This window comes from Eumetopias jubatus, unplaced genomic scaffold (assembly GCF_037043125.1).
Source record: "Eumetopias jubatus isolate StellerSeaLion01/CBP00866 unplaced genomic scaffold, mEumJub1_p1.0 scaffold_5, whole genome shotgun sequence".
Taxonomy (NCBI): Eukaryota; Metazoa; Chordata; class Mammalia; order Carnivora; family Otariidae; genus Eumetopias; species Eumetopias jubatus.
The window spans coordinates 49639615-49651985 of NW_028274811.1; the positions used below are offsets into that span (position 1 = coordinate 49639615).

At 35.2% G+C, this 12371-nt stretch overlaps 1 protein-coding gene across 4 annotated transcripts in view; it reads left to right on the top strand.

The window, feature by feature from the left end:
- PPWD1 (peptidylprolyl isomerase domain and WD repeat containing 1) overlaps window positions 1-12371 on the top strand; it is a 34933-nt gene that overhangs the window by 6097 nt on the left and 16465 nt on the right. For all 4 annotated transcript variants that reach the window (XR_015768174.1, XR_015768173.1, XM_088023329.1 and 1 more), the window contains exons 5-9: window positions 941-1388; window positions 5865-6055; window positions 6916-7105; window positions 9822-10003; window positions 11293-11374. Coding sequence is in view for 2 of the 4 variants with exons in the window: in XM_088023329.1 (XP_087879455.1) it covers window positions 941-1388; window positions 5865-6055; window positions 6916-7105; window positions 9822-10003; window positions 11293-11374 (1093 nt within the window). In the remaining 2 variants the exon portion in view is untranslated. The remainder of the gene's footprint in view (window positions 1-940; window positions 1389-5864; window positions 6056-6915; window positions 7106-9821; window positions 10004-11292; window positions 11375-12371) is intronic.

Below are 12371 nucleotides of genomic sequence, written 5' to 3' on the forward strand. Positions count from 1 at the left end.
CTTTTGGAATTTCCTTCAAAACCAGTTTATGAGCCACTAAAGGAAATCAGTCTCATTACTTATGGTCAGAACTTATTTTTGACTAGAAATAGCAATGTCTTTTGGTTATCTATCCTATTCCCCTGCTTTGTTTACCCACACTAGCTGTTTTTAAAAATTAAATCTTTTGATAAATGTTGAACCTTTGCCATCTTTGAGGATATTGAAAGAGTATTTTTTTTTTAAGTTTTGGTAGAAATTCTAAAAAACTTTTGAGAAGTTCCAAAAAAGTTTTGAGCATCAGCACCAACATTGGAATAACTGTGTAACTTCTCAAACTGACTGCATAGAAGGAGACAACACTCATTTGAGTGTGTAAGTTTGGTGTATTGATTAAATTTGTCCCAGTTCTTTTACACTTTGTTCATCAGGTAGCATGTTCAAACTTTATAGTTTTAAGATGAAGTTACTAATAATGAGAATGTGATATCAAAATGTTTTTCTTTTGATCACAGTTATAACTAAAATATTTTAATTTTAAACATTTCAAGGATGGATTTATCAAGTATACTGTTACATGCTAAACTATTTAAAAGTAAGTTATACGTAGCTGAGACATAGACAGAAATCCAAAAGACAGAAATCCTTGGAATATTTTAAGGTTCAGGTCTGATCTGGTTTTCTTATCTACCCAAGAGAAGTAAATGATCTGCTATATGCAGTTTTCTTTGTGGTCTGATAAATCCTCAGAAGTTATTACCATTACATTAATAAGGTCAGAAAGAAAAAAATTGGTAACTTTTTTTAGTTGTTCCTTACCATTTTCTATCTCTCTGCTACTTTGAGCAAGGAATCCAAAACTAACTAAATCATTGGCCAGGACATTTTTTTGGTGGTGAGGGTGGATAAGGATGCTTATTTGTATTGATTTCTTTTTTCCCTCAATTCTTAAATATTTTAGCTATTTTCCTGGACAATGTGAGTGGATCTATTGCCCAGGGGACGCCATATCTTCAGTTGCTGCTTCTGAGAAGAGCACAGGAAAAATTTTCATTTATGATGGTCGAGGAGATAACCAGCCACTTCATATTTTTGACAAACTCCATACATCACCTCTTACTCAGATACGGCTGAATGCAGTTTACAAAGCAGTAGTGTCTTCTGATAAATCTGGGATGATTGAATACTGGACTGGGCCTCCTCATGAATATAAGTTCCCCAAAAATGTGAACTGGGAATATAAAACCGACACAGATTTATATGAATTTGCTAAGTGCAAGGCTTATCCAACCAGCATATGTTTTTCACCTGATGGGAAGAAAATAGCTACTATTGGTTCTGATAGAAAAGTTAGAATTTTCAGATTTTTAACTGGAAAACTCATGAGAGTCTTTGATGAATCACTAAGTGTAAGTGCAATATAAATTTAATGACGATTTCCTTTTCTGAATGTCTTTATTTTGTGCTATTTCTTAAAAGATTTTTTTTCTGGATATAGATGTTTACATGGATGGTTATTTTCTCTTAGCACATTGAAGATATTATTCAACTGTCTGCTGTCTTGCAGTGTTCTTCAGAACTCTCTTCCCTAGATTTGTGATGTGATACCTTTTGAGCCAATTATCCTTATATATATATGGCTATGTTTTTAGTTTAGTTTTGTTTGTTTCATCCTCTTAAGCTCCTCAAAACTCATTCTAGACTTTTTTCTTAGCCTTTTCTTAACTCTGTTCACTCCTGTCTGTTCATATGACTACTCCCAAGCTGATTTTTCCAGCTTTCTATTGCGAACAGAGCTGGTGCTATCCTTTGTTTTGTTTTGTTTTTTGTTTTTTTGGTTTGGTTTGGTTTTGTTTTGCTATGTTCATGAATGGCACCAATATCCATTTGCTTGCAGAAACCAAAGAAACCTGAATCATCCTTAACTTCTTAACTCTTTTTCCTTACCCCTCTTTTTTAAATTCATCATGAATCCTGTCAATTTTACTTTCTAAATATGCTTTAAATTTGTTCATTTCCTTTCAGCACAGCTGTCCATACTGTAGCTTATGATCTTTCGCCTAGACTATTTCATGGCCTACTGCCTATGTCCTGGATTCTTCCTAATCTGTTATCCACGCTGCACCCAGAGCAATTTTTTTAAAGTGCATATCTGATCATGTCATTCTTTGAACCTTTTTGTGACTTCCTGTTCTTAGGATCAAGACCAAATTCATGGCCTGCCTTGTTGTGGCCTTTGCCTACCACTCTACCCTACTATAAATCACCTTTCTCCCTGCCTCTTACTCTAGCCATTTAGGCCTTCTTTCAGTTTCTTGACCATGTCTCCCACCACAGGGCCTTTGCATATGCTGTTCCTGCTGCCTGGAGTCAACCATCCCCCATTCTTTCCATTACCTGTTGAACTTATCCTTAAATCTTATTTAAAGGGTCACTTCCTGTGGGAATTCACTGTTCATCTAATCTAGGGCAACTTTTTATTTTAAGATTTATTTGCTTTAGAGAGAACACAAGAGAGATTAAGCACACCCGCGAGCCTGAGTGGGGGTCAGAAGGAGAGAATCTTCAAGCAGACTCTGCCCTTGCTCAGCGTGAAGCCTGACTCAGGGCTTGATCACAACACCCATGAGTTTACAACCTGAGCCAAAACCAAGAGTTGGGTGCTTAACCAACTGAGCCACCCAGGAGCCCCTAGGACAACTTTTTTTTTTTTTATGTGACTTAATATCACTCTGTTTATTTTCTTGTAGAGCATTTGGCATGGTCTTATTTTTTATTAATACTTATCAACCCCTCATAGATTAAACTCTATGCGATCTATGGTCCCTTATCTGTTTTGGTTCATATTTATATCTCTAGCACTAAGAACAATACCTGACACATAATAACTGCTAACAAGAATTTGTTAAAGCATGTAGTTGTAGAATAAGAGTTTCTATCCATGCAAAGTTAACTGTTTTTTGTGGAAATTTGGGTTTCATCACCTGTTTTCCTGAAGTGTTCTCTAACTGCTAATGGTATGTTGAATCCTCTAAGAGTCTGTGGGTTGAACCTTTGTAGCTGTAACATTTATTGTATGACAATGTCAATTCTACATCTTGGTAGTGACTAATTTATATTAGATTCCCTGCATTAAGGTCTTAAATTCTATTATTCTTATTAGTGACACTCTTGTTTGGTGGCAAGTAGCAATAAGTTGGGTGGATTATCTGCCTGAAGTAGTCTGAATCCAGACAAATGTGAAGATCTGTTTGCTGGTCAGATCATCCTCATGACTCATTTTCTTGGTGGAAGAGAATAGCTTTCCACTATACTTTTAAAGAAAAGGAGAAAAACTTCCTTTGTGTTGTTTTCTTCTTTAGGTAGATGGTAACTAAATATTAGTTTAAGTATAACTTAAAGACTCTACCAGCTTGCAGCTCCTTGAAGATTCCTTCAGAAAAGAAACGTTTAAAAACACAGTCTCTGGATATAAATCTCTTAACATGAATACTCTGAGCTGTTCAGCCCACTCTATTTCTTCATCATTGTCTTCAACATTTGTTGAACTCAAAGGGCCGAGATGATAAGAGGAAGTCAGTAATAAAGCTTATGACAGAAGTTGAGATTCAAAATGAGAGAGGTTACCAAAACAAAACAAAAACAAATTAGTTAGAATGCTAGTGGTAGTAAATGTGTGGAATCTCACAGTTAATGAGATATGCATTTGCTGTATATGGCTACACAGTTGAATATCACAGAGGCCCTGGTGTTAAGGCTAGAATATGTAAAAAGATACCGAGGTACTTAATCAGGTCGGATTAGCATTTATGAAATACTTATATGTGGGCAGAGGGCCATCTACAAATCTTAAGTCTTGAAAACGAAGCCTCTCGGGGCAGCTGGGTGCTCAGTTAAGTGTCCGCCTTTGGCTCAGGTCATGATCTTAGGGTCCTGGGATTGAGCCCCACCCACATCGGGCTCCCTGCTCAGCGGCGAGTTTGCGTCTCCCTCTTCCACTCCTTCTGTGATCTCTCTCGCTCTCGCTCTCGCTCTCTCTCAAATAAATAAATAAAATCTTAAAAAAAAATGAATCTGTAACAAAATAATCAAGAGTCCCTCACTACAAAAATGTAGTCCAGCATCTAGGCTATTTCTAGCATACAAATAAGCAATTATCAGTCTCAGAGACTGGAGACAAGAAACGCTATAGACCAGGCTTTTTATCTGTCCTGTAAGAACTTTGCTTCTTACTGTTCCCTAATACACATACCTCCTTTGGTTTTTTGGAGTTGTTTACATTGTTGTTCTTTCCATATCTAGAAAAACAGGATTTCCAGTTAATGCAGGCATGAAAAAAAAATAGATTGAACATAAGCCTGGTTTCTTTTCATCTCCAATGGAGACCTACTTTTGAATTCTGCTGCTTGAGGCCTTAAATATCTGGAAAACTGAATGAAAGATCATATTTTGGTATAGTACGATAATACATAGTAATTGTGATGTGACCCTGTCTGAGATTGTTTTAAATATGTAAAGAAAAGAAAACCAAATATCAAAACTACAGAACACTCACAAAAAATATTCATCTATACTAAGCCACATTTACCTAATGATAATCTGTGTTGTGCTTTCTGTAAAAATAACTTGAAACATTTTCTAAAATGTCATGAAATCTTTATAAATTAGTGAAATAATAAGAGTTCATTCATTCAACAAAAATTGAGTGCTTGTTATATCATGTCAGGCCCATGATCCCTGTACAGGGACCTTCCAGTCTAGTTGCATTGTCCATTGTAGTGGCCACTAGCCACATGTGGCTATTGAGCACTTGATTTGAAGCTAGTCCAAATTTAGATGGGCTCAAAGTACAAAATACAGGATTTCAAAGGCCTAATATAAGAAATATAGAACATAATATATCTCAAATTTTTTTTTAAGATTTTATTTTTAAGTAATCTCTACATCCACCATGGGGCTTCAACTTACAACCCTGAGATCAAAAGTCACATCCTCTGCCACCTGAGCCAGCCAGGTGCCCCTATCTCAATTTTTTTTTTAAAGATTCATTTATTTATTTTGAGAGAGTGAGAATGAGAGAGAGAGAGTACATGAGAGGGGGGAGGGTTAGAGCTCCTCGCTGAGCAGGGAGCCCGATGCGGAACTCGATCCCGGGACTCCAGGATCATGACCTGAGCTGAAGGCAGTCACTTAACCAACTGAGCCACCCAGGCGCCCTATCTCAATTTTTTAATATTGCTTAAAGTTTAAATGATTATTTTTTTAAAAAGATTTATTTATTTATTTGACAGAGAGAGACACAGCGAAAAAGGGAACACAAGCAGGGGGAGTGGGAGAGGGAGAAGCAGGCTTCCTGCTGAGCCGGAAGCCTGAGGCAGGGCTCAATCCCAGGACCCTGGGACCATGACCTGAGCTGAAGGCAGACGCTTAACGACTGAGCCACCCAGGCACCCCTAAAGTTTAAATGATTATATTTTGGAAATATTGGGTTGAATAAAACATTATTAAGACTAATTTCACCTGTTTTTACTTTGTTTAAGTAGCTACTAGAAAATTTAAAATTATATATGTGGTTTCCATTATATTTCTATTAGAAGGTACTAGTCTGTGGCTTATAAAAGGCAGCAGATAGAGTTTCAATAGAGAAAACAGTAGTTATATTAACTTTTTTTTAATTAGAAGAACCAGTTAGCATAAATACTATTTTTTATGATTTAACTTATTAATGCCTTTTTATTTCCTGCTTATAGTATTTAGAATCCTCCTTAAGATGACATATAAGTACACAAACTTAATGTGTACTCTTAATGTGTTCTGTGCTTCTATTTAAATTCTCATTCTCTTTATCATGTAGCTTTTTTGTTAATAAATGGTTTGCTTCTTAGATGTTTACTGAACTGCAGCAGATGAGGCAACAGCTACCCGACATGGAATTTGGCCGACGAATGGCTGTAGAACGTGAGTTGGAGAAGGTGGATGCAGTAAGATTAATTAACATAGTTTTTGACGAAACTGGACACTTCGTGCTGTATGGAACAATGCTAGGCATTAAAGTTATAAATGTAGAAACAAACCGGTAAGCTTTAACATGATGTTTTTTAAAAGTGCATTCATTTATGGGGGACAATTTCCTCCTTCAGGGAAACAATGGGAGTTTTGTTTGTTCCAGGACAAGTGGAATGGTCCCAAATGTCTAAACTTAACCAAATGTTTTGACTGGATTTTTCTGTGGTCTTTTGGTTGTTTATAATCTTATGTAAAAAGTTTCCACTCATGTTTGTAAAAGAAATGGAAAAAAGATATGCATAGTTTCAAGTTGTTGGTTTTTTTTTTTTTTAACAAGTTTCAGTCTCTCTTTTGCTTATTGATTTAAATTAGCCTGGTTCATGTTAAATGTTGCCAAATATTTTAACCACAGAATTCAGCATTACATCCTGCTAGACATAAAATCAGAAGTTAAAATGCATGAAACCACAAAAAGCCCTTTGTGCAAACAGTCCATTTGGTTTTAGTACAAAATAGCTACAATCAGATACTATCACTGAATGTAAATGAAAAGAACTTAAAAGTATATTTTAAAGAAAAAAAATCTAGTGCTGTACATTTTCACATGTAAACAAATTTATATTGTAGTTCTTGGCAGTATAGAATCTTTGAAGGCTTACAAAACAATTAAAATAATAGTGATAGGGATAGGTTAAAACTATATGACTGGATGATTGTATTTTTTTAACCTGAAAATTCCAGCCACCTACCTATTTTAAAATCATTCTTTTTGGGGGAGGGGGATGAGAAACACTTTTTAAAAAACTTTCACTAGTTATTTTATACAAAGATAAAGGATAAAGGCTAGTTGATTCCTACCTCTCTTAACTATAAATTTTTTATAATTGGAGTTCATTCTGATAATTTTATTGAATAAAACGTATTTTCTAGGTGTGTGCGCATCTTAGGCAAGCAAGAAAATATTAGAGTGATGCAGTTGGCTCTGTTCCAGGGAATAGCCAAAAAACATCGTGCTGCAACTACTATAGAAATGAAAGCTTCTGAAAACCCTGTTCTTCAGAATATTCAAGCTGACCCGACAATAGTTTGTACATCTTTCAAAAAGAACAGATTTTATATGGTATGCGGAAGTACTAGGAAATAGACCTTAATTCTTCCAATTTGGTTGGATTTTTATTTTCTTAGCTTGTACTTGCAACTGAAGAGAATGTTGGCAATAGTAGCAGACTTTCTAAACAACCAGAATACTATCTTAAAACATTAATATTGTACAATTTTTAACTAGGACTTGATTTTGTAGTTTTCCCTCCTGTTTTCAAAATTTTTCATTCTGGCTTCTACAACTTTTTGTGTTGTCTAAGATGTTAGGAAGTGAGCAGTTACAGTATTTTTGCATTCATAATAGTTTTGCTAGAGGCTTTTAAAATTCTCCTGCAAAAGATTATTTTTCATCTTTTATTCTAAAACATAATTTATCTCCCCTGAACTTGCATACTTCCTTCTCTAAGCACATTTCTTTTTATTACCTTTTAACTCCCTTGTAATGGTGCTACCTTAAAAGTGTATATTCCTGAGAAATTATTTTTTCTACAGTACTCCGAGTACTTTGCATGTTAACTAACATTGGGCTCAGAATCAAACTACCAAGCTATCTAAGAGTAGCAGTGTCCTAACTGTTAAGCCAAGCAAAAAAAATCTTAAGTATAGAGACCCCTGCCCGACCATTCTATTCACACTGCAGAGACTTTCTAAGTCCCACATTTGGCTATTTCTCTGCCTAAAATCTTTTAATGGCTCCTCAACTATATTAGATGGCTCTTCTAGCTATCTTTCTTCATTTTTGGTTCATTTGCTACACCGCCTGTACTGAACTTGATCCCATTTGCAATAATTGAGTGTCCTTGTTTACTTCAAGGCGTTTGTGCAGGCTGTCCCTTCTGCCAGTCACACACCTGTCCCCACTCCCTACTTTCACTAGGTCTCCGTTTGGAAGCCTTCTCTTGACATCAGGTCTGATTAGGTATGCTTGCTTGTGCAGTGTGTCACAGTTTTTGGAATAATTTCCTTTTTTTTTTTTTTTAATTTCTGACCCTGTCATCTCCTCCCTAATATAAAATTCTCAAATACAGGACATTATGTTTTCTTCACTATTCACAAAGTTTGGTAAAGTGTCTGGCTTATTATAGTATACTCATTCTTTCATCTGACATATTGTAAGCAGCTGTGATGCTATTCAGGTTACCAGCATTTGATAAATGCAGGAAATAGCAGCTTACCCCAACCAAGCTTTTAACCTAAACTGGATACATTCTTTAAGATGAAAATTTTATTTATAATAATCAAAGTCTTTGCTAAAAATTAATATATATTCAAGGAAAAGAATTTTTCTTGTTTTTACCTGTAATTTAACTGTTTTGAAGATAAAAGTTAATCGTAATAGGGAATTCTTGGTATATACTAAAAACATATACTAATGTTCCATTCACTTTATCAAAAACTTTAACAAGTTATGTTTTCTTTTTCTTCCCCTAGAGTTTACTTTTATGTTGATTAAATCATACATGTTCCTTATAATCATTGAAGAAAAAAAAAAGTTACTCTGTGCATCTTTATACAGCTAACATAAAATTATCTTTCATCTTATTAAACATACGTATTCGTAAGCAAAAGTAAAATGGTGTACATATGTATAAATTTTTGATGCTTTTTTTCAAATCCAGTATCATGAAATAAAAGTAAAACTTTACAAAATTTGAACTTTAGTAGTTTAATATGTGAGGTAAGAATTCATATAAATAAATCATACAACAGACACACCATTCCTTTGAAAACTGGAGAGTAAGATGATAAGGCAACAACATCCTACCTTCGTTGTTTGTTTATTTGGAATTTATACAAGTAGATCAGGAATGACATTAGGCAAGACAGGGCCTGGGGCACTGGCTTTACTTCCTGGAACTCTTGGTTATCAGGTAGGGCTTTCTTGGGAGAAAAATATTCTACTTAACTGAAAGTCAAATTAAAAACAAACAAACAAAAAAACAGGCTTAGAGAAGTCCAAAGTTTTAACAACTGAAAGGTTTCTTTCAGTTTTCCCAATACCCTGAGGTATCCTGAAATATCTACAACTTCACTCAAAATTTGCATTCTTTCTCCCAAGCTTCAGGGTTTAGATAGAATAGATGGGGCTTTGCAGCCAATAAAAAAAGAAAGTCAAGATGCATTCTGATTCATCTTTAAATCCTCAGCCTATCTAGCACCAGGTTCTGCTTTTGTAATAACAACAATTATTAATCTGTATATAGTACCATCTCCATGTTAGGCACTGTTCTCTAAGCATTTTATATCCCTTCATTTAATCTTCACAGCAGGCACCACTTTGAGGTAGTTATTATCCCCATTTATGAATGAAGAAATGGAAAAAATGAATTTACTTCCGCAAAATCATGTAACTAGTAAGTAGCAGAGCTGGAATTCAAACCCAGGAAATCTAAATAAGTGAAAAGTAAGCAACAGGTGACAGGTTTTGACATACGAGCTGGCAGAAGCAGAGAGCTACCTCATATAAAACTGCATCTTGTTAAATGTGTACCCAAAAAGAAATTAAATCCCTTTTGAAATCATACATCTTCATTAAATGGATTTTCATATTAGACAAGTGTAAAAATAATTTAACTGCATTACACATCCTGTGATAGGAAGTGATTCCTGAAATAAGGATTTATTCTGATGTGAATTCTTTCTTTTCTCAAATACCATAAATAGAAATGAAATTTTCTTGTTGATAAATTTTAACCAGATGAAAATTTAATTCATTCACTCTCTTTTCTTGTGAGTTTACCAAACGAGAACCAGAAGATACAAAAAGTGCAGATTCTGACAGAGACGTTTTTAATGAAAAACCTTCTAAAGAAGAAGTCATGGCAGCTACTCAAGCTGAAGGACCTAAACGAGTTTCAGATAGTGCCATTATCCACACAAGTATGGGAGACATTCACATCAAACTTTTTCCTGTTGAGTATGTACTATTTCTGCTGTCTTAAACACCAATGTAAATGTGTTTATTTGAAGAAACTGTGCAACTTAAAATTATTTCAACTTGAGAACTTTTAAAGAATTGAAGTGTTTGATAGAACATCTACCTTTAGCTTTCTGGTAACTGTTCCTCTAGAAAATGGGAAAATTTTATACCCATACTTCATAGGTTTATTACTATGAATACAAAACATATAGCTACAAAAGTGCTGAATGTAAACTATAAGTGATATACAAATATATTACCATTAACTACACATCCCAACTAAATTTTGTGACTCAGTTGTTAGAACTGGCTTTATCCTCAAAGCAAATCCTTAAGGGGGGGATAATTTTTTCCTCACATTTGCTAGACATCCACTACCTCTTATTTAGTCCCAGTGCTATCTATATGTTTTAAAAGTTCCAACAAAAAACATAAGGCCATTTAATTGAAAAAAGCAGAAATGTATTGTGGACAGTTTAAAAGTTTGCAAGATGAACATGCAGTGCCAAATACAGTAGAATATCTGGCTATTCTTGATCCAAGAGATGACATCTTTTACAACACCTTTACTTAAAAGTACTTACTTATTTTGGATATGATTGTTTTATATGTACCTTGGTAATGAACAAAGAACTAGGCAGCTCTAGACACCTAGACCATCTCATTTTAGGTACTCAGAACCCATGCAACTATTAAGCCTGTCTCCTGATGTACTTCGTGCAGTATTCTCTTGTATCTCCCTTCTATTCCCAGGTCTAAGAGCTATTACATGATAATGTACCTTATTAAATCATCACAGGAGATGAGTTAACATTTGGAAAGCTTCATACTTTGTGTGATTGCCATTTAAGGTTGATTAGATTTGGGAGATATCGTTTCAGAGAGTAAGTCCTTGGTTAGGAATTGTGTCAGTGTACCATAACATAGTTTTTATAAGAGAATTACCTTTCCCAGGAACTGAACCCACTATACAAGTTCAGTGAACATATGTATCTTAGTAGTTGTATTTTTTAAAATGCTAAATGACTTTGAAATTTAAATACTGTCAAACTCAAATATAATAAGCAATCATGATCTAAAGATAAAGTACTAAACAATATGAATATACTATGGCTTACATGCTCTTTCAACTCTTGCTTATCCTGAGATTAGAAGAGGTTATGGAAAAAAAACTATCCTGAAAGTTTCAGAAGATACTGAAAACACCATTAAGAAGCACAACTGCAAAGTAAACTGTCTTAAGATGCCCTGAATAGATTTCATATTTTTAACATGTGTCTTACTAGGTGCCCTAAGACAGTGGAAAACTTCTGTGTTCATAGCAGAAATGGTTATTATAATGGACATACATTTCACCGTATAATTAAGGTAAGTTATACAAAAAAATTTTTTTAAAGATTTATTTATTTGAGAGAGAGCACGAGCAGGGGAGAGAGGGATAGAAGGAGAGAATCTTGAAGCAGACTCCCCACTGAGTGCAAAGCCTGACTCGGGGCTTGATCCCACAAGCCTGAGATCATGACCTGAACTGAAACCAGGAGTCAAACGCTTAACTGACTGAGCCACCCTGGGGCCCCAAGTTGATACAAAATTTAAATGATTTCAGGAATAGTGTTTTTGCATAACCACAGGTTTAAACCTAAGGAATCTTCCTGTCTCACAATTATCAGTTTATTAGAAAGGAATGAGAAAGGGCACCTGGGTGGCTTAGTCGGTTAAGCATCTCCCTTTGGCTCAGGTCATGGTCCCAGGATCCAGGGATCAAGCCCCTCATCGGGCTCCCTGCTCCTCGGGGAACCTACTTCTCCCTCTCCCTCTGCCTGCCACTCCCCCTGCTTGTGCGCTTTCTGTCAAATAAATAACATCCTAAAAAAAAAAAAAGGATGGTCATGAATATCAGATCTAGAATCAAGCGCAGGAATAGTAACTTGGTACCTTTTTAGAAACACTGCATCAATATTTTGTCAGCAGCTAAAGCAAGGGTCAGATACTGAGTAAAAGGTCATGCTTAGATAAAACCAAAAGCTAAGGTTACTTGTACCTGGTGACTAGATAAGGTCTAGATCTAGAAGGTAAGATTTTAAATAATAGAAGAGACATGATGCCACTTAGTCTTTAAGAACCACCATTAAAACCTGAAGAACAGAAAGAACTTGGCCCAGGATTTTGTTGAGTGATGTTCCGTATAATAGATGGGGCAGTTATATAGTTCTTGGTAACTGGCAGGTCAGAAATGGCAGGAGAAGTAATCAGATTTTGGGGGTTCTAAAAGAATTAGTGAAATGACTCACCAGGCAATCCAGAGTGTTTAGAGAAAGGGAAGAGAGAAAAGTGGGGCAATTCTATAAAACCTAGCACACTATAC